Source organism: Scyliorhinus canicula, chromosome 20, assembly GCF_902713615.1.
Source record: "Scyliorhinus canicula chromosome 20, sScyCan1.1, whole genome shotgun sequence".
In the NCBI taxonomy this organism is placed as follows: domain Eukaryota; kingdom Metazoa; phylum Chordata; class Chondrichthyes; order Carcharhiniformes; family Scyliorhinidae; genus Scyliorhinus; species Scyliorhinus canicula.
In genome coordinates, this window is record NC_052165.1 from 52,343,609 (window position 1) to 52,366,477 (window position 22,869).

At 47.8% G+C, this 22,869-nt stretch overlaps 1 protein-coding gene across 4 annotated transcripts in view; it reads right to left on the reverse strand.

Moving 5' to 3' along the window:
- The window catches only part of cacna1c (calcium channel, voltage-dependent, L type, alpha 1C subunit), a 1,225,933-nt gene that overhangs the window by 749,351 nt on the left and 453,713 nt on the right, over nt 1-22,869 (reverse strand). For all 4 annotated transcript variants that reach the window (XM_038780480.1, XM_038780479.1, XM_038780478.1 and 1 more), the window contains exon 9: nt 21,711-21,883. In XM_038780480.1, coding sequence (XP_038636408.1) covers nt 21,711-21,883 — 173 coding nt within the window. The remainder of the gene's footprint in view (nt 1-21,710; nt 21,884-22,869) is intronic.

Here is a 22,869-nt window from a genome sequence, read left to right on the forward strand (position 1 = left end):
ATGGGCCCCAGGCAGATACGGGAGGTTGCACAACGTGTATCCAAGGGCCAACACGCTCTGATTGCATCCAGGTTCACTGACTAGGTGGGAATATGGACACTGCATCCCATCACACCCATTTCCCCTCCGTCTGCAACTCCCTCCGTGGTACATACCTGCTACACTACGGGTGCAGGCCCTGGGTTGGCAGCAACAGTTGATGACAACCTGCTCTGTGATGAGCTTTGGTGCTCTGCATTGTTTGATAACATTTGACTTCTGCTCACGGTAGCTCTTCCCACTGTCAAACTGGGTGATTCCTGCATGCAAGCTGGCCAATCCATCACACGGTCCCACCGAAGCCCCTGGGGTGGCGGAGGTGGGGTCAGCGATGAGGGGAGGTCGTGGGATGGGGTGGGACACCGGAGCGGTGAGGGATGAGCACTGGTTGAACTGCGGTCCCTGAGCCAAGCCTACCCCCAACGTCCGCTCATTTCCCCCCTTCCCACCTGCGGCCAGCCCAGACCAACCCACCCCTCACACCCATCTGACAAAGCACCGAGGCAGGTTGTAACAATGTGCACAGGTGTTTAATGTGAAAATATTTATACAGATATGTGCCCAAGCCCCTATCACTAAACTATTCCCTGGACAAGTGCCAACTTAACTGGTGTCCAATTTTCTGGCCTTACGGGCCTTAGCGCTATGTCTAGGATCCCCAGATGGTATATTAGGAGTGGAGGTGGCCTGCTGTGATTGCCGCCCTATGGCCTGGGTCCGTTTTGACGGGTGTCATCTGGGCGACCAAGCCTGAATGTGCCTTTCTGCTGCTTGGGTAACCCAGGTGGCGTGGTACTGCCCTGCTCTTCCCGCTGCCCACCAGATGCATCGGGGCCACTAGGGGGGAGTCTTAGGTGCTGCGGGAGTCACCGGCACAGGCCCCATCACCTCCTTCCCCCTCTGGGTGCCCGATCAGCCCCGAGCCACTCCATGGGTCAGGGATGCGAGCTGAGCTAACCCTGAAGCTCTCCCACCACCTGCTGCTGTCAGTACTTTAGGCCCACTCTCCACACGGCCAGGGTCTGCATGCTCGCGGCCATGGAGCATAGGGTGTGGACCACCTCCGTCTGGAACAGCACCACATCATGCTGCGACTATGCCACTATCTTCTGGGTCTGTGACACATCAGCCAGTGACTATGCCATCTCCTCTGGTACTGGGCACCTCCCTCTGCTTCTGTGCCACTTTCACCAGCACCTGAGCAATGCTGCTGATGTTCTCAGGAGCGCCACTGCAATGTCCGGGTGATTCTGGCACATGGCTGCCTGTGAGTGGCAGACTGTTCTGGGCCTCTGCCACCACCTGCACAGATTTCCCCAGGCTTTGGATATGCTGATCCATAGCCAAAACCCTTGCTCCCAAGGTGTTGAAGTCAGCTGTCCCGGGAAGTCAGTGTCATCATCAGACTCGAGCTCCAGGGTGGTCTGGGTCTTCGGTTGATGGCTCTTATCTGCGTCGGTAGCATCCTTGTCGCTGCTCAGCACCCGGGGCTCTGGCTCTGGCTGGGGCAGGGTACAACAGAAAGACTCGCCCCATCGCCAGCAGGTCCTGCAAGACACAAGACAGGACGCATGATCAGACCGCGGGCCAAGGGAGAAGGAGTAGGGGTGCTGGGGGTGCAGAGCGGGGTGAGGGGGCGGCATGGGTGTGGAGATGGTGTGAAGGTGATGCGGGGGGTGAAGATGGTGTGAGGGTTGTGTGGGAGTGAGGGTGGTATTGGGGGAGGTGACACACGTGTCATGCGGAGCTGCAACTCAGCGGGGTCTGACTTCCTTACCCGACGCCGATCTCCACTTCAGCGACTGCCCTTTCCTCAGTCCCGCCGACCACAGTCTTCTCCCGCTCCCGGTGGTTATGAGCAGTCTTCTCCTCACCCGGGGTGGGGAGGGGGTGGTTATGGGAGTGTGGGACGGGGAATAGTGCCAGGGGCACAATGCTTCCTACTCACCCTGGCCGCCCTGAGGAGGTCATGCATCTTTTTCCTGCATTGCTCGTCTGTCTGGATGGTGTTGCTGATGGCTCTTACTGCCTCTGCCACCTGCGCCCAGGCATGCCGAACAGCTCCGGATGGCAGCCTCCTTCCTGGGCCGGGATACATGGTCGCTCGCCTCTCCTTAACGGTGTCCAGCAGCATCTCAACCTCATCATCCATGAATCTTGGTACTGCTCTCATTACTGCCATTTTGTTGGCTGGGTTGGTGCCTGTGAGGAGTGGTATGTATATGCGGCTTGTAAGCCTCGTGCCAATGGCGAATCCAGCCCCGTTTCTTATTGAAATTGTATGTGTTCCATGTGGCACTGGTGTTAGCTCCTCAATAGTCACGGTGGGCGCCAGTTTTGCTGCCCTGGAAGTCTGCGAATCCAGCCCCGGTGTCAACACTTAGTCACAGGAAGAGAATTCCGCTGCTCATATTTGTTCTTAAATTCCTGTGCGGCTTCACTATTCCTTGGACTGAATTTTAAGAGTCCTCTGATGATGGCCCGAAAGGTGGGAATGCTGGTAATATAGTTGGGAAAGGTGTTGCCACTGCAATGGCATATTCCCAACAGTAGGAACATCAGTTTCATGGCGGGCCACCAAGTGATCAATTCAGACACTTAAGGAGCACTTCTTCTGCTTATCAGCATTTATACCATGTTTGGAAGGCACACTACCACATTTGGAGACTGACAAGTATCTCAGTGGATTCCCAAAGGTGCGGTCTTCCTTAATTAACTCTCCATGGCCCAAGCAGAGACCCCCCAGTAGTAACAGTCGACCTGCGACTACGTTATTATGGTTTGACTATGACCCCAGCTTGTTGAAAGAAACTTACTTCATCCTCGAGGGCACCTTGACGTGGAACCATAATTTTCTTGTTCTGCAGCCTCAGCAGTTGCAATTGCTAATCGTGGTGTTGCTGAGGCTGTCAAACTACCAACCCCTTGATGGGGCTGGTAGCCAGGGATGCAGGCTGCCACCAGCAAAATGCCAGCCCCATGTCACTCCGCCTGAATGTGTTAATTCCCACTTTCAGTATTGGCAGCAGGACTTCTCAACTTTTGACAAAATTCAGCCATTACCTCGAAGAGCACATCTGGCCTTGTTTTCTCCATTTCTGGCCTCTTGTGTAACGTGATTTTAATTGTTTCACCACTGACAATCGTGCCTTCAGCTGCCTAGGTCCTAAGTTCTGGTATTCACTCCCCAAGCTTTCTCACTCTTGCCCAGGTTCGAGGTTTATGTTCCTGTTCCAGTGCCTCGCCATCCTTATCCCTTTTTCAGGAGGGTCAACAGCAGTATCACGGGATTTGTGTGGGCGCATGGGACTCCGAGGGTTCGAAGAGTGTTCCTGGAACGAGGCAGGGATGGGGGGGGGGCTGGTGTTGCCTAACGTCTGTGGGTACTACTGGGCGGCCAACGCAGCGATGGTGCGTAAGTGGGTAATGGACGAGGAGGGGGCGGCGTGGAAGAGGATGGAGGCGGCGTCTTGTGTGGGCATGAGCCTGGAAGCGCTAGCAACGGCGCCGTTGCCGCTCCCTCCAACGAGGTGTACCACGTGCCCGGTGGTGGCGGCTACCCTCAAAATTTGGGGGCAGTGGAGACGGCACAGGGGATAAATGGGGGGCTCGATGGAGGCCCCAATACGGGGGAACCATCGGTTCGTCCCAGGGAGCATTTATGGCGGATTTCTGGGCTGGCACAGGGCAGGGGTTAGGAGGTTGAGGGACCTGTTTGTGGAGGGGAGGTTCGCGAGCTTGGGGGAGTTAGAGGGGAAGTTTGGGCTCCCCCGGGGAACATGTTTAGGTACATCCAGGTGAGGGCGTTTGCCAGGCAGCAGGTGGAGGGGTTCCCCTTGCTGCCCCCACGAGGGGTGCGGGATAGGGTGCTCTCGGGGGTGTGGGTCGGAGGAGGGAGGATTTCGGACATATACCGGGTAATGCAGGAGGTAGACGAGGCCTCGGTGGAGGAACTGAAGGGGAAGTGGGAAGAGGAGCTGGGGGAGGAGATTGAGGAGGGGACGTGGGCGGATGCCCTGGAGAGAGTGAATTCCTCCTCTTCCTGTGCGAGGCTTAGCCTCATACAGTTCAAGGTGCTGCAAAGGGCCCACATGACTGGGACAAGGATGAGTAGGTTTTTCGGGGGCGAGGACAGGTGTGCTAGGTGCTCGGGGAGCCCAGCGAACCACGCCCATATGTTTTGGGCGTGCCCAGCGTTGGGGGAGTTCTGGAAGGGGGTAGCAAAGACGGTGTCGAAGGTGGTGGGATCCAGGGTCGAGCCAGGCTGGGGACTCGCAATTTTTGGGGTTGCAGTGGAGCCGGGAGTGCAGGAGGTGATAGAGGCCGGGGTTCTGGCCTTTGCGTCCCTAGGAGCCCGGCGGAGGATCTTGCTCCAATGGAAGGATGCGAGGCTCCCAAGCGTGGAGGCCTGGATCTCGGATATGGCGGGGTTCATTAAATTGGAGAGGGTGACATTTGCCCTGAGGGGATCAGTACAAGGGTTTTTCAGGTGGTGGCAGCCTTTTCTGGACTTCCTGGTTTTTGTTCTTTCCTTTTGTTTGAAGTTGCTTTTGAAGCTGGGGGCATTGTTTATGGGGTGTTACCGCGGTTGTATGTTAATAGAGTTAAGATGTTTATGTTTTGTATTTTGTAAAAATGTCAATAAAATTATTTATTAAAAAAAAGAACAATAGTGCAGAGATCTGAAGAGCAGCTAGTTAAGGAAACTAAAGTAATGAAGAGAGGTTTCCAAGAAGTCTACGGTTAAAGGTTCTAGAACAGAGCACTCTGGAATCTGAGTTGAAATAACTATGGAAATCGTGGCTGGACCTCGGAGTTTGTGTAAAAGCAGTCAAGACAAAGGAAACCTAAAAGGGGGTGCTATAAAATCCTGGACTGAATTTTCTGTTAAGAGTGGAGCAGAAGCTTTGTTTAAAAGTGTCATTTTGGAAAGCCTCCGACACCGGAGTCCGGTTTCACTCCGGCGTCGGCCGTTGCGGAGAATTTCGCCCCTGGTCTGCATTTTGAAATGCATGCCACTAATGGAAAACATAATTATGAGTGAAGATTTTAAAGCGTGTTTTTGGGAATGGGATTTGGACATTCTCATGTGATCATCATCTGGGACAATTTGAAGGAAAACTCCACAGACACTAACTTGAGTTCACAGCAGAGTGCATGTATTTGTGCTTAAAAGGGACTTTGTGTTAATGATATCACTGGCGACTTAGATGCACTTTGCAATCCATATTAATCCTAAACCTGTGTGTAATTGCCAAGCTAAGATGGGAGTAAAGGCTTATTGCATCATAATCCATTTTTTCATGTTTAATAAACGTTTTCTTTCTTGTTAAAACGAATTAGTGGTCCTGTTACTCTGTAAATCCACATTTTTTTTCCTGAAGTTATCTTTTGAGCCAGGGTTCCATTCTGGTATATTCCCATCCAGTATAACATCAACTGGGATCGTAACAATATAGTGAAGCAGTCTGTGTCCATATACAGCAAAAGCTGGACAAGATTCAGGCTTGGGCTGATAAGTGACAAGAACATTCACACCATGTGAGTACCAGGCAATTACCTTTTTGAAAATCTAGCCATTGCCCCTTGACATTCAATGGCATTAACATTTCTGAAACCCCCACTATCAACATCCTGGTGGTTACCGTTTTGCAGAAACTGAACTGGATCAATCACATAAAAACTGTATCTATAAGAGCAATTCAGAGGCTACGAATTCTGCAGTGAGTAGCTCACCTCCTGACTCTCCTTCAGGCGCTGAAATGCATCTGAAGTACCTCGGGAATGTTGTAAAATGCAAAGCACTTTCAGTTCCTCCGATTAGAAAAGAAGAGGAATTGAAAGTACTTACCATTTTTGAAGTTGCCAGCAGCTATCAATCAGAAGACAGATGTTTGTAAACAATGCGGTTAGGATCAATGATACTTTCATAGAATCCCTACAGTGCAAAAGGAAGTTGTTTGGCCCATTGTGTCTGCACCACCCTCCGAAAGATGTATTCAAGCGTGAAGTGGAAGATAAATAAACAAATCTCCTGCCTACTTTGTGTAAACCATTGAGCTGTCAATCAAAAGTTTATTGAAGGTACTCCACTGTGAAATTGAATGACTACAAAGAATTTCAAAGCATCTCAGGGATTTCAAAGCTTTTCAAGTATTGTGAGCTTTCTGGAAAGACTCATAGCCTTTAAAAAGCTGCAGTGTTAAAAGCAAGGGGCTGAGTGAGCAATTGTGAAGAAAGGGAAAGTACTTGAGGTCTCCTGGCTTGTATCTTCAATGAATTATCTGATCTGCTCATCATTCATCAGGCAGTGCAGTTAAAAGTGAGAAGGCCACTGCAATGTTTTCATAGTTCACAGACAAAAATAATGATTTTGAACAGTGCGCTGCCTGAAATCATGATGCCAAGAGAGATCTTCAGGTTGCCCAGGGCTAGAGGGGCAGTCCAGACATGGGACCCCCATCCCGGGGGAGAGTCCCAAGCTCAACCTCACCCCCAGGCTGAGCCCACTCAAGACCCAGGACCCTTAGACGACCCTCCTTCTGCAGCCTAGCAGCAGCAGCGGGGCATATGGACAATGGACATACCTCCATGGCCCCCTTTGGGATCCATTGCACCAGGCCTGTACTTGTGATGACCTGCTCCGAAGCCCACCTAGTGGAGTTCTCTCTCGGGGGTGGAGTATAGTGGAAGGGCTAAACAGCGGGGTCAAGCCCACCAATTATATTGAAAAGAGCGGATTAAGGGCCTCGATTTTAGCGGGGTGGGGGGTGGTGAGGGGGTAGCGAATATCACTGGTAACAGCACAAAGTCCATTATTGTGGCTCGGGGCCGAGATCAAACCTGGGTCTTTGGTGCCGTGAGACAGCAGTGCTAACCACTGCGCCAGCGTGCCGCCCCTTGGCAACATGCTTTCCAATCTATCTCAGCCCTGCCACTGACCATTGGGAGTTGAAATTTAGCCTATAAAGTTTTATTCTGCATTTAAATTATTTCAAATATCTCGAATAATGAAAATCAGTGATGGGTCTTTTAGAGAAAGATTAACAAGCATAAGCTGAGGAGAAATAGAGACTAAAAAAATAAAATACAGGATAATTATTTAATAATACAGGAGATAAACGAAGAGGAACATTTAGAAACAGCAGCAGGAACAGGATAGAGTTGCCACACAAATTAACTGACCAAACATAGTGAATATAGCAGTATAGCTTGCTCTCTTACCAACTGCCTATACACTGAAAACATAGTGAAATCGTATTGGGCTGAATCTTGTTAGGTAAAAGAACATTTTAAGTTTTAAAAAATAGTTCTATTTTGATCAGATTTGTACCTAATTTTGTACCTGCGTCAGCATGACTCTTCTGAATACTCTTAAGAGATTAGAGGAACTTACTTTTGTTCTGAAAAAAGCTTCAACATTCCTGTTAATACATGAAACATGATAGACTGGCTATTTTAGGATTCCCTTTGGGGCATACTTAGCATAGTTGCAACATTTAAATTATCAGAAGGAAGTTTAACTGTCTATTTAAAGAGTCTGGTACTTTAATACATTCCATGTCAGTTATAAATGGCTGACTAATTAGATTAATGAACAGACAGGTTGTAGAGCTTGAACTTTAAACTATACACACCTCAGAAAACTCCCAGTCTCATTGAATAATTTGGAAGAAACCTTTGAATTTGATTTTATAATACAAGCTTAGATCTAGCATTCCAGCTGATTCCATCCAAAATAACTGAAACTATCAAAATGTTAAACAGACTCAATTGTTTCATTAAATTACCCATAAACAGTGGGCAGGATTCTCTGATCCCCAGCCACATGCTCCTCAGCCGTGCACCGTTCACTGGCAGTGGGATTCTATCTTCCTGTTCCTTGTCAATGGAATTTCACATTGAGGGCAGCACAGTGGCACAGTGGTTAGCACTGCTGCCTCACGGCGCCGAGGTCTCAGGTTCAATCCCGGCTCTGGGTCACAATCCGTGTGGAGTTTGCACATTCTCCCCATGTTTGTGTGGGTTTCACCTCCACAACCCAAAGATGTGCAGGCAAGGTGGATTGGCTACGCTAAATTTCCCTTAATTGGAAAAAATGAATTGGGCACTCCAAATTTATTTAAAAAAAAGAATTTCACATTGAAACAACCTCACGTGCCAAACCCGCTGGCAGGGGTGCTCTGCCCACGGCAAAAGTTCAGTCTGACAACCAGAGAATTACAGCCAGTGTCTAAAATGATATTGAAGGAAAAAAATTATACAAGAAATTCTTGGGAATATAATCTCAACAACTAAATAGGAGGGTAGCTAATGCAACCCCATTATTTAGGAAAGGAGGTAGGGAGAAAAAGGAATCATAGACCAGTATGGCTGGTGTCAGTTGTGGGGAAAATTCTAGAATCCATGATCAAAGATTCTATAGCAGACCACTTGGAAAACATTGGCAAGATTGGACAGAGTCAGCATGGATTTATGAAAGGGAAATTATGCTTCACGAATCTACTGGAATTCTTTGAGTGTGTAACTGGGAGAGTTGATGAGGAGAAGCTAATGGATGTGGTATATTTGGAGTTTCAGAAGGCTTTCGCCAAAGTCCCACATTTAAGATTAGCATGTAAAATTAAAGCGCATGCGATTTGAGGTAGTGTATTGAGATGGATTGAAATCCGGTTCGCAGACAGGAATGAAAAAGTAGGAATAAACAGCTCTTTTTCCAAATAGCAGGCAGTGACTAGTAGTGCACCTCAGGGATCGGTGTTGGGACCCCAGCTATTCACTATATATATATATATATATATATATATAAATGCTGTGGAGATCCTGGAGTTGGACTAGGGCGAGAACAGTATGAAGTCTTACAACACCAGGTTAAAGTCCAACAGGTTTGTTTCTAATCACTAGCTTTCAGAACACAGCCCCTTCATTAGGTGAGTGAGATGGGTTCCATAACCACATATACAGACTAAGTCAATGATGCAAGATGATACTTTGAATGTGAGTATTTGCAGGTAATTACGTCTTTACAGGTTCAGACGCAGAGACTGGAGAGAGGGATAATCACAGGTTAAAGAGGTGTGAATGTCTCAAACCAGGACAGTTGGTGGGAGGTGAATCCAAGGTCCCGGTTGAGGCCAGAATGTGCAGAATGTGGCAGAATGTGGCTATCAGTTTCTGCTCGGCGATTCTGTGTTGTCGCGCGTCCTTAAGGCCGCCTTGGAGAATGTTTACCTGAAGATCAGAGGCTGAATGCCCTTGACTGCTGAAGTGTTCCTAAACTGGAAGGGAACATTCCTGCCTGGCGATTGTCGCGCGATGTCCGTTCATCCGTTGTCACAGTATATGCATGGTCTCGCCAATGTACCACACCTCAGGACATCCTTTCCTGCAGCGTATGTGGTAGACAACGCAGGCAGAGTCACACGAGGATGCAGCACGTACCTGGTGAGTGGTGCTCTCACGTGTAATGGCGGTACCAATGTTGATGATCCGGCATGTCTTGCAGAAGTTGCCATGGGAGGGTTGTGTGGTGTCGGGGCCGCTGTTCTCCTGAAGGCTGGGTAGTTTGCTGCAAACAATGGTCTGTTTGAGGTTCCGCGGTTGTTTGAAGGCAAGTAGTGCGGGTGTGGGGAAAGCCTTTTGTAATTCTCCAACACAGGAGCAGTGGTTAACACTGCCTTTAGGCCTTCAAATGCCTGTTCACACTCCTCTGTCCACTGAAATTTGCTACGCTTCTTCAGCAAGTCTGTCAGTGGAGCAACCACGCTGCTAAAATTCAGTAAAAACGTTAAAAAAACGCTCCTGCCAGGAAATCACATTATTTCCCTTTGTGTTGAGGGTATTGGAAACTCCCCAATAACTTTTGTTTCCACATCCCGTGGAACCATTTGTCCATGTCCAATTGTATGGCCAAGGAACGTAACTTGGGCATTTCCAAACTCACATTTGACTAGGTTTACCACCAAAACATGGGCTGTTTAGCACAGGGCTAAATCGCTGGCTTTGAAAGCAGACCAAGGCAGGCCAGCATCGCGGTTCGATTCCCGTATCAGCCTCCCTGAACAGGCGCCAGAATGTGGCGACTAGGGGCTTTTCACAGTAACTTCATTTGAAGCGATTTTCATTTCAACTCCATCAGATGCTTCAAATGTTCTTTCCATGTCTGACTAAAGATTACCGTTGATATGTGGCTGGGGCGTTTTTCATGCCAAATGGCATAACTTTGAATTGATATATATCATTTGGAGTCACAAAAGCTGAAACCTTCACCCTTTCGGATAAAGGAACCTACCAATAATCTTTGAGTGAATCCAGTTTGAGATAAAAGCTGATTTTCCCACCTTCTCAATTCTGTCCTCCAATCGTGGGATAGGAAAATAGTCTGTTCTAATAACTGAATTAACTTTTCGAGAGTCCACACACAATCGTTGGGTACTGTCCGGTTTCGGTAATATCACTATGGGTGAGAGCTCCAATGGCTGCAACCCACTTCAATGATGCCATTTTTAAGCATACTTTCCATTTCTTTTTGAACCTGTGCCAATTTTAACGGGTTAAGTCTATATAGATATTGTTTAATTGGAACAGCATTTCCCACATCTACTTCATGTATAGCCATTTTAGTACTTCCCAACTTATTTCCACAAACTTTCCCATGTGATATTAAAAACTCTTTCAGGTCAGTTTGTTTGTTCTCTGGAAGGTAACACAATAATTTATCCCAATTTTTAATAACATCCTCATTATACAATTTAATTTGAGGATTGTCAAATTCAGACTCATCTGGATTTGGTTCTTCACTATGAGATATAATCACTAAAACCTACGTCTTTTGCTCTGCTTCCCTTTCAAAATACCTTTTAAGCATATTCACATGACACACTCGGTGAGTTTTCCTTCTTTCTGGTGTTTACCAAATAATTCACCTCAATTTCCATCAATTTCCTTTCAATCTGATGAGGTCCACAAAACCTTGCTTTTACAGGTTCTTGTCCGTTACCTGTTTCGTCACATGCTGTGCACCGTTTAAATGTTATCGAGCCAATTCACCTGCTCTATTTAATCATTCCCTAAAATTTGACTCATAATCCAATAATGCAATTTCAGACTCCTCACTTACCAATTTCTCCTTAATCAATTTAAGTGGTCCTCTTACCTCATGGCCAAAAATTAGTTCAAAAGAACTGAATTTGGTTGACTCATTAGGTGCATCCCTAATTGCAAACAGTACGAATGGAATTCCTTTATCCCAATGCTCTGGATAATCTTGACAATAAGTCCTCAACGTTGTCTTTAACATCTGATGCCATTGTTCTAACGCTCCCTGCGATTCTGGATGGTACGCAGTTGATTAAATTGTTTTACTCCTAAGCTATCCTCAACTTCGTTAAATAGTCTTGAGGGAAAATTTGATACTTGATCCGATTGTATTTCTGTGGGTAGTCCTTATTTAGTAAAGAATTTAAGTACTCCTCCACAATCTTTTTAGCTGTAATATTACGTACTGGAGTGGCTCTGGAGACCTAGTAAACACATCCATTATAGTCAAAAGATATTGATTCCCATTTTTCATTTTTTGGAAACAGTCCTACGCAATCAATTCAGACCCTTGTAAAAGGGTCCTCAAATGCTGAAATGGGTATTAAGTGTGCTGGTTTTATCACCGCTTGAGGTTTCCCTATCACTTGACATGTCTGACATGATCGATAAAATTTATCTACATCTTTATGTAGTCCAGGCCAATAAAAATGTTTTTGTATTTTAGCTTGAGTTTTCCTTACTCCCAAATGACCTCCCACTGGTATCTCATGTGCTACTCGGAACATCTTTCAATACCGAACCGGCAATATCACTTGATGAACTTCTGCTCACTTTTCATCCGCCTGCATATGTAAAGGTCTCCATTTTCTCATTAAGACATCATTTTTAAGGTAATAACATTCTGGTATACACTCAGATTCCTCTCTGTGTATGCTTTCTGATACATCCGTTTTATTTCTGGATCTTTCTGTTGTAACTTTGCCAAGTTTCCTGATTTAAAAATATCCGCCTCATCCTCCACTTCTTCTTGTTCTATTCGAACGATCTGATCCGGTGGCGGCTATGAAGGAGTAGGTCGCACATTTGGTGGCTCCCGCTTCGGTTGAACCTTTGGACCTTTTCCCCCCGATTTTTTTTGTCGGATTTGATTCGGTAAATTGATGGTGGAGGCAATTGTGAAGTGGATTCCTACATCTGTGCATGGAGAGGCGGACGAGAAGTGCACGCAAAGGAAGAAATAGGCGAACAGAGAAGGCTTGGGCTGAAGCTGCAGCGGGAGAAAGAATGGCAGACGACGGGGGTCCTGGCTTGACAACCCAGCGGTCGACGAAGCAGCTGATGCAGTCATTCAGGACGGCTTTGCCAAGCAGAAACAGGAATGCTTGGACCCGATTAATGAATCGATTGCGCGGCTGGAACTTAGATTGGATGCTCAAGACCAGGCAATCCAGAAACTGGAGAAGGCGCTGGCTGAGCAGGAGGAACATCAAACAGCAGTGGAGTTGGAGGTGGGAATACTGAGAGACCAGCAAAAAAGGCTCTTGGAGAAGGTGGAGGAACTTAAGAATAGGTCCCGCCAGCAGAACTTGAGAGTCATTGGTCTCCTGGAGGGGTCCGAAGGAGCGGACGCTGGGGGATATAAAGTGGACATGCTCGAGAAGCTGCTGGGGGATGAGGCATTCCCCCGACCCTTGGAGCTGGACAGTGCTCACAGAACCCGTGCGAGGAAGCCGCATGTGGGGGAACAACGAGGGCAATGGGGGTGAGATTTCACAGGTACTTGGACAAGGAATGTATTTTATGGAGGGCCAGGCAGACATGGAGCTGCAAATGGGAGAATAGTATCCTACGGATCTATCAGGATCTAAGTGCGGAGGTGGCCAGGAGAAGAGCGGGGTTCAACCAGATAAAGTCAAACCTTTTCAAGAAAATGGTTAAATTTGGACTGCTGTATCCGACCCATCTTTGGGTCATGTATGAGGAGCAACATTTTTATTTTGAGTCACCCAAGGAAGCGATGGACTTCGCTAGAAAGGAAGGGCTGGTGGTGGACTGAGGTCTTTGAACTTTGTTGCAGCGCTCATGTTTAAAAAAAATAAGTTTCTTGTTTTTCGTACATTATTTGTAATGCCTTCTGTATTTATTTTGGGCTTGTTGCAGAGCTGCGTGATTTAAAGTTTACCTTTGCACTGATGGGGGATGGAGGTGTGATTGTTAGATGTTGGATCTTCTGTTTGATATTTTCTTTGTTTTTCACGTTTTCTTTTCGGGCAATTGTGTTGGGATTGTTTTTCTTTTGCATATGTGTGTCTGAGCGGGGGATGGGGAGGTGGGAACAGTAGGTGGGAAAATGTCTGGTGCCATGGGCGGGGTCACCAAGCTAGCTAGGTGGGCTAGCTCACAGAAGCGCAGTGCGGGGTGAGCAGATGTTATGATTGTTGAAGGGGTTGGTATACATAGTGCTGTTACCGGGGGGGGGGGGGGAATGCACTGCTGACGGGGGAGCGACATTTGCTGTGGGACAGAAAGGTGGTTGGGGGCGGGTAGCTGCCTGGGGGCAGACCAACGGATGCGTGGGGCGCAGGCTGGAAACTGGCCCAAGAAAGGTGATGGCTGATCGGCGAAGGGGTAGGGGGGCGGCGATAAGTCCCCCAACCAGGCTGATCATCTGGAACATAAGAGGGCTAAATGGGCCGGTTAAGAGGGCATGCGTGTTCGCGCATTTGAGGGGACTGGAGACAGACATGGTAATGCTGCAGGGGATGCACCTTGGAGTAACTGACCAGGTCAGACTAAGGAAGGGATGGGTCGGACAGGTTTTCCACTCGGGGCTGGACTCTGAGATTAGAGGGGTCGCAATCCTGATTAATAAGCGAGTGTCATTCGAAGCGGGAAGAATAGCTGCGGATGTGGGAGGCCGGTACATTTTGATCAGTGGGAAGCTGGAGGGGCTGCCGGTGGTACTACTGAATGTGTACACGCCAAGTTGGGATAATATGGAGTTTATAAAGAGGATATTGGGGAAGATCCTGGACCTGGATTTGCATAAGTTGGTCGTGGGGGGGGGGGGATTTTTAACACAGTCATCGACAGTGGGCAAGATCGGTCAAGCTCAAGGAGAGGCAGGGTTCCAGCAATGGCAAAGGAGTAAAGGGGTTCATGGAGCAAATGGGTGGGGTTTGGGCGGCCAAGAGTGAAGGAGTTCTCCTTCTACTCACATGTGCATAAAGTGTACTCCCGGATTAACTTTTTTATTTTGAACAGGGCTCCACTGATGGGGGTAGTGGACACGGGGTATTCGGCGATCACAATCTCGGATCATGCCCTGCATTGGGTTGACCTACAGGTTAGCAAGTAGAGTAGCCAGCACCCGCACTGGAGGCTGGACGTGGGACTTTTAGCTGATGAAGAGGTGTGTGGGCGGCTGAGGAAATGTATTCAGAACTAACTGGAAGTTAACGACACAGGTGAAGTTTCAGCGACGGTGGTCTGGGAGGCATTGAAGGTGGTAGTTAGAGGGGAGTTGGTCTAGATACGGTCCCATAGGGAGAAGGCAAATAGAACAGAGATGCACCGACTGATAAAGGAGATATTGCATGTCGACAGGAGATGTGCGGAGACCCCAGAAGCAGGGCTTCTGAGGGAGCGATGGAGGCTACAGGTGGAGTTTGGCTTGTTAACTACAGGGAAGGCAGTGGAGCAGCTGAGGAAGGCGAGGGGGCGATTTATGAAAGGCCACCATAATTATTGCGTAGCAGCTCAAAAAGATGGAGGGAACCAGTGAGATAGGGAAAGTAAAGGACGGGGACGGGAACCTGGTTGGAGATTCAGCAGGGGTTAATAAGGCATTCAAGGAGTTTTACAGTAGGTTGTATGAGTTGGATCCCCCAGCTGTGCCGGAGGGGATGAGAGACTTTTTAGGGGGGCTGAAGATCCCGAAGGTCGACGGGGATTTGGTAGAAGGGCTGGGGACCCCGATTGGGTTGGAGGAAATAGCAGATGGGCTGAACGCCATGAAGTCGGGTAAAGCCCCAGGGCTGGACGGGTACCCAGTGGAGTTTTATAAAAAGTTTTTTGGGATATTAGGGTCGCTATTGATGAGGGCATTTAATGAGGCACGGGAGCGTGGAATGCTTCCCCCGACGATGTCGCAGGCCACTATCTCATTGATCCTGAAGTGGGATAATGACCCGGAGCTATGCGGGTCCTGTAGGCCGATATCCCTACTAAATGTAGACGCCAAACTGTGGGCCAAAATCTTGTCCTCTAGGATTGAAGACTGCGTTCTGGACTTGATTGGAGAGGATCAGACGCGATTTGTTAAGGGTAGGCAGTTGGCGGCCAACGTAAGAAGGTTGTTAAATGTGACCATGATGCCCTCAGAAGGTAGGGACGGGGAGGTAGTGGTAGTAATGGACGCAGAGAAGGCATTTGATTGGGTGGAATGAGAATATCTGTGGGAGGTACTGAGGCGGTTTGGATTTGGGCGGGCTTCATTGACTGGGTCAGGATGCTGTATCAGATTCCTGTTGCGAGCGTACAGATGAACAGGTCGATATTGGACTATTTCAGGCTGCATTGGGGAACGAGGCAGGGATGCCCACTCTTCCCACTGTTGTTTGCACTGGATATAGAGCCGCTGGCAAAAGCGCTGAGAGTCTCAAGGGGCTGGAAGGGGCTGGTCCGGGTTTCGCTATATGCAGACGACCTGCTCCTATATGTTTTGGACTCAATAGAAGAGATGGAAGAAATTATGAGGATTCTGGGGGAATTTGGCCGGTTCTCGGATTATAAACTGAATATGGGGAAAAGTGAGATGTTTGTGATCCAGGCAAGGGGGCAGGAGAGGCGATTGGGAGATCTGCTGTTTAGGGTGGTAGGGGGAACCTTTCATTCTAGGCATTCAGGTGGCGCGGGAATGTGAACACCTACACAAGTTAGATTTGGCCCAATTAGTAGACCAAATGAAGGATGATTTCCGAAGGTGGGACACACTCCCGTTGTCACTCGCTGGGAGAGTGCAGACAGTGAAAATGACGGTCCTCCCGAGATTCCCGTTTGTGTTTCAGTGTCATAGAACATAGAACATAGAACAGTACAGCACAGAACAGGCCCTTCGGCCCTCAATGTTGTGCCGAGCCATGATCACCCTACTCAAACCCACGTATCCACCCTATACCCGTAACCCAACAATCCCCCCTTAACCTTACTTTTTGTACGACACTACGGGCAATTTAGCATGGCCAATCCACCTAACCCGCACATCTTTGGACTGTGGGAGGAAACCGGAGCACCCGGAGGAAACCCACGCACACAGGGGGAGGACGTGCAGACTGCACACAGACAGTGACCCAGCCGGGAATTGAACCTGGGACCCTGGAGCTGTGAAACATTTATGCTAACCACGATGCTACCCTGCTGCCCATATGTGCCCCTTCTTTATTCCGTGGTCCTGTTTTAAACGGGTCAATAAGATGATCACTGGCTTTGTATAGGCGGGTAAGACCCCGCAAGTAAAAAAAGGGATGCTGGAGCGGAGCCGGGGGGAGGGCGGGCTGGCGCTGCCGAACTTTAGTAATTATTATAGGGCGGCGAATATAACCATGATTAGGAAGTGGCTGGTGGGGGAGGGTCGGTGTGGGAGCGAGTGGAGGCGGCATCATGCAAGGGCACTAATTTGGGGGCATTGGTAACGGCGCCTCTGCCGTTCCCACCGGCATGGTACTCCACCAGCCCCGTGATCGTGGCGCCCCTGAGAGTCTGGGGGCAATGGAGGAGACATGTGGGAGTGGAGGGAGCATCGGTCTGGTCTCCAATCTGCAATAATCACCAGTTTCCCGGGAAGGCTGGATGGAGGGTTCCAGAGATGGAGAGAGCAGGGATTGAGAGGATGGGAGGTATGTTTATAGAGGGGAGCTGGAGGAGAAATTTGGATTGATGGGAGGAAATGAGTTTAGGTCCCTGCAGGCGCGGGACTTCCTACGCAGGCAGGTCTCAACCTTTCCGATCCTACCGCCAAGGGGGATACAGGACAGGGTAGTTTCCTGAGTGTGCGTGGATGAAGGGAGGGTTTCTGACATTTGCAAGGAACTTATGGGGTCAGAGGAGATGCAGACCTAGAAGTTGAAACGCAAGTGGGAAGAGGAGTTAGGAGGCGAGATAGAGGATGGTCTCTGAGCGGACACATTGAGTAGAGTCAACGTGTCCACATCATGTGCCAGGCTCAGCCTGATGCAGTTTAAGATTGTTCACCGGGCCCACATGATAGTGGCCCGGATGAGCAGGTTCTTTGGGGTAGAAGATAGGTGCGCAAGATGTGCGGAGAACCAGTGAACCATGTCCATATGTTCTGGGCATGCCCGAAGCTCAGGGGATTCTGGCAGGGGTTTGCGGATGTCATGTCCAAGGTGTTGTAAACAAGGGTGGCACCTGATGTGTTATCTGAGTTGGTCTAATGTCGACTGCAACTGGATGCAGTGAAACGAGAAACAGGCTTCCGACACAGGAGTCGACACAAGGTCGGTCATTGGGCTCACATGACAGTGGCTCGGATGGGCAGGTTCTTTGGGGTAGAAGATAGGTGCGCAAGGTCTGCGGGAGGGCCAGCGAACCATGTCCACTTGTTCTGGGCAAGCCCGAAGCTTAGGGGATTCTGCAGGGGTTTGCAGATGTTATGTCCAAAGTTGTGAAAACAAGTGTGGCACCGAGTCCAGAGTGTTGGAAGACCTGGGAATCCAGGAGGAGAAAGAGGCAGACGTTCCAGTCTTTGTTTCCCTGGTAGCCCGGAGACGGATACTATTAGCTTGGAGGGACTCAAAGCCCCCAAAGTCAGAAACCTGGCTAACTGACATAGCTAGCTTGCTCTGTTTGGAGAAAATCAAGTTCACCTTGAGAGGATCAATGTTCGGGTTCGTCCGGAGGTGGCAGCCGTTCGTTGACTTCTTTGGGGAAAATTAATTGTCAACAGAAAGGTTGGGTTTTAGTTCAGTTTAGAGTAGGGGGTCAGTAAAGGTGGGACCTGTAAGGGAGGAAGACGGCTTTTGCACTATGTTTATATTTTCATGTACATTGTTTATTCTGTTGTTGTTATAAAACCATAAATACCTCAATAAAATGTTTACAAAAAAAAAACTTTGGGCGGGGTTCTCTCACCCCGGGCCCAGGGTGGAGAATCGCAGGGATGGGTGTGAATAGTGTCACGCCACCCCTATGCGGTTCGCCGGTTCTACGGAGAGCGGAGAACCGGCACCATTGGCCCTGGCGCGGTCGGCACGTGCCGGTCGGGGGCTGCTCTACCTGGCCCCCCGGCGATTCTCCGCACTGGATGGGCCGAGCGGCCACGTAAAAAAAAGCCAAGTCCCGCCGACGTCATTCACACCTGCTCTTACCCCGCAGCACCTCGGCGTGGATCCTTCCGAGAGCGGCCTGGTGGTGAGGGAGGAGGCTCCGACCCTGGGGGGAGGGGGGGCCTCCACTGTGACCTGGCCCGCAATCGGGGCCCACCAATTGGTGGCCTGCCTCTCGGGCTGGGGGCCTCTTTTGTTCCGCATCGGCCCCTGTCGCCCTATGCCATATTGCATCGGGGCGGCGCGGAGAAGGGAGCCACTGCACATGCGCGCATTGGTACCGGTCCCACTGAGCATGCGCAGACCTGCGGCGCCCATCTGACACCAGTGATCGGCAGCTGGAGTGGCATGAGTCGCTCCAGTGCCATATTGGCCCCATGTAGGGGTCAGATTCGCTGCTCCTGTGGCCATGTTGACGCCGTCAAGAAACGCAACGGTGTTTACGACGGCGTCAACAATGAGCCTCAGGATCAGAGAATCTCACCCTTTACCTTCGCTCTTTTATTTCTCCCCTTGTCTTAACCTGTGACTTTGCGACCTTGTTACTACATAATCTGGAAAAGTCCCAGGAATTTTGTCCTTCAACAATTCAGTTGTTTGATTATCTATTGGCTTATCAACCACAGTTGGCATCACAACCCACCTTCATCATTACCCAAATTAAACTGTATTTCTGGACAAGATAGTTTCTCTATTACTCCTACAACCACTTCACCACTCTTCATTGGACTTTCCAACCTTATTTTATATAATGGAACACTACTTTCTCACCCTGAATTCCACATATCATCGCCTTTTCTGGCAATATTCCTCCCAACTACATAATTCCTGATCACTTACTATTGAAGATTGACTAGCTCCTGTATCACATAAAATTTTGACTTCTTTACCTACTCCACCTGGTACACATGAGTAAACTTTACCCACATGAGTAGAATCTTTGATCATGGATTCTAGAATTTTCCCCACAACCGACACCAACCTTACTGGTCTATAATTTCGTTTTCTCGCTACCTCCCTTTCTAAATAGTGGGGTAGCATTAACTACCCTCTTTAAAGAGATCTGGCACCTTCTTCCCGATCTCCTCTTGATTAGGCACCTCCTTCGCTTCAATTGGGCTTTCCTTTACCACATCAACAAACTCCACTGGCTTATCCTGTTTTACCACATCAGCCTTCCCAGTGCTTTTCTTCAATCTCCAACACTGTGACTTTACGTGGACTAGTTTATTACAGTAAAAACATCCAAAACCTTTCATTTCTCTTCCACCCTAATGGATACATTTTTAAATCTGAGATCCACTATCCTTATTACCTCTCATTAGATCTCCTTTACCTTTACAACCTGAGTAATTCTCTTTTCCTCACAGGCTGAAACTGATGTCGGAAACCAAACTTTGATTCATGAAACTGATGTCGGAAACCAAACTTTGATTAATTCATAATCATCTGCTATTTCTGCTGCTAATCTCGCAGTTTTAACCCTCTGCTATTCCACGTGGGTTCTCATTACACCAGGAATTGAATTTTTAAACTCCTCCAAAAGTATAATTTCTCTGAGAGCTTCATACGTTTGGTCTATTTTCAAAGCCCTTATCCACCTGTCAAAATTACTCTGTTTGATCATTTCAAACTCTATGTATGTTTGACCAAATTCTTTCCTTAAATTTCTAAACCTTTGTCTGTAGGGTTCAGGCACTAGTTCATCTGCACCTGAGATGGATTTTTTCACCTCCTCATATGTCCCAAATTCTTCCTCTGATAGTGATGCAAATACTTCACTCATTCTACCAACCAATTTTGTTTGAATCAGTAATACCCACATATCCTGTGGCCATTCAATTTGTTTACCTGCCTTCTCAAATGTAATGAGAAAGACTTCTACATTCTTCTCATCAAACCCTGGCAATGCTGGGACATATTTAAATAGATCCCCACCAAGCCTTCAACTATGACGCTCTTTCTCACTATCCCCATCACTATCCTCAGACTGTACATTTCTCCTCTGCCAATTTTAACTGACTTTCACGTTTCATGGCCAGTTTCTGAAGTTCAAAGTCTCTATCTTTTACTTTTTCCCTGATCTGGACCTCCCTTTCTCTTGCTTTTCATTCTGCTGGGGCTATTCGTTCTTTTTCTCTTTCTTCACTCTCCTTTTCTTTTTCTGTGATCTGTACCTCCCTTTCTCTCTCTTTTAGTTCTGCTCGGGCCATTGGTTCTTTTACTCTCATTTTGTATTCGATCTGCTTTAATTCTTTTTCATGTTCAGGCTGTTTGATCTGTAATAGAATTCTTGCAATTTCCAATGATTCTGACTGTGTCTTAGGCAATTTTAAATGCTCAGCTACTGCCGCAATTACCTCTTCTTGTCGTATTTTATCAGGCAGTGTTAACTGCAATGTTTTTGCCAAATCCAAAAGCCTTTTTTTAGTCTCTGCTTGTAAGGTACTGCGTGTGACCTTCTCCACCCCAAAACACTTCTGAGCCTCTGAAAGAGCCATTGTCCACAACACACTCTCTATTTAAACTTGAATACAACACCTGAAAAGCAATCACAAATATGCTCACCCCTCACTGTCTTTAAGTTCACAAAGCCAACCCAATCGCAAAAGATAGACTCTTATCCCGGATGAGCCCCCAATTTGTAATGGGCCAGGATTTTGAAAACACCAAATTATATTATGGAATTCACCTGACCTATAACTGTTTATTGATTTTGGTCATGATGAACACAAGAGCCTGCCTTTCAGGTGTTATTCAACAGAGATCTTAAACACTTTTAATCAAAAAACAAGCTTTGTTCTATGAATTTAGTTAACAGTTGTATAAGCACACACAGTCAGAATTGTTATAAATGACAAACATAAAGACCCTGCACAGCTACAGTAATCTATGTATAACCCTTAATAATTTCCCCCTTAACTGTTCTAATGCAATAACAAGATCCCATAAACCAAAAACCCCTTTTTTTCCAAACAGTAGGTAACTATAATAATTGAATTTCTTCCTTGGAATAACTCTTTAATATTTAGAATAGAGTGACAGGCCAAAATACTTCTCTGTCTGAGTCTACAGCAGCCAAATATAAAAACAAAAGTAAAACCTCATAACCATAAACCAGCTCCAAACCCAAAGCGAAAGTAAAACCAACTCCCAGAGCCACAGCCCAGCTCTACCCACACAATGACATCACTGAAGCCATGTTACAAGACAAAAACATTTCTTAAAGGGACACTCCCATGACAATATAAGTACGACATCTGGAAGTGAAATGTTATTACTTACAGTTTCTAGGTTTATCTTCATCCATTCCTTCATCTTCATTCTCTGGATCTATGTCTTCAGCTTGTGTAATCCAGTCCAGATAGCCTTTGAGATCCTCCTCTAACTGTTGTTTTTCCCTCAGCTTTTGAAAATCACCACGAGCTTTGGCCTTCTCCCTCTCTTTGGAAAACTCTCTATTTCCCACAAAACACAGAAAGCATGCTTTAGGTGAAGAAGCAGCATATTCAATTTATCTTGTTGAAACAAATAATGCTGCCGCATAAATTTGCTTAATGTGTGTGTCCAATTGCAACTGCTTTATAACTTAAATCACATTCAGCAAATCAACACAGCTCTGTTAATGTTACCATTGTCACGGACCCCAGGGATAGTACACAGTTGATTCTAGCCCCATGTGACCTGGGGTCACAACACAATTAAAGTTAGTGAAATAGAAATGGGCCGGATTCTTTGTTTCAGTATTGACGCCAATGCTGAATCCGTGGACTTCTATGACTGAAAAACCGGTGCCACACCTGGGCCTATTCTGTTACCATTGAGGGGCTAGCACCGATGCTGTGTGGAACACATTCGATTCCAATGAAAATCGGTGTGGGATTCCCCAGGTCCGTGATTGACACTTGGGAGGATGACACGCTGCAGCTGCAAATATACATTACAATCCCCACAAATACTCATCCCAGCCAGCAAGGTGGCACTGGTTGTACTGGAGCGCGCCCATACAGCTGGGCCCAGAGGGCACCCAAGGGTTGCCCTGGGGGGACACCTATACAACCCATAGCACTAAGTTCAAAGTGGGCTGTTAGGGATGGGTGCAGCTGCATGACTGCCTTGCTGGCTGCGGCAATGGTGTTCCCTGCCCGTCCACCCCAGAGTCCACCTCTTGGCCACCCTGTACTACTCCCCCCAGCCCTGGCAGAAGCCCCTAAGCCAGCAGCACCACTGTCAACAAACTGTGGCAATGTTGGGCACCTTCCCTATGCCGCCACACCGGTTTCACGATCTTTAAAGCACAAGTGAATTACGCCGTTGGAAACCTGGCCTTTGGAGGTGGAGAACCGCAGAGGCTCCGGAGAATACCAGGTCGGGCCCGCTAATGATATGCAAACGGTATCTACTGTATGTGCGTTCCGGAAGGCATTGACGCTGCTGTCAAGGT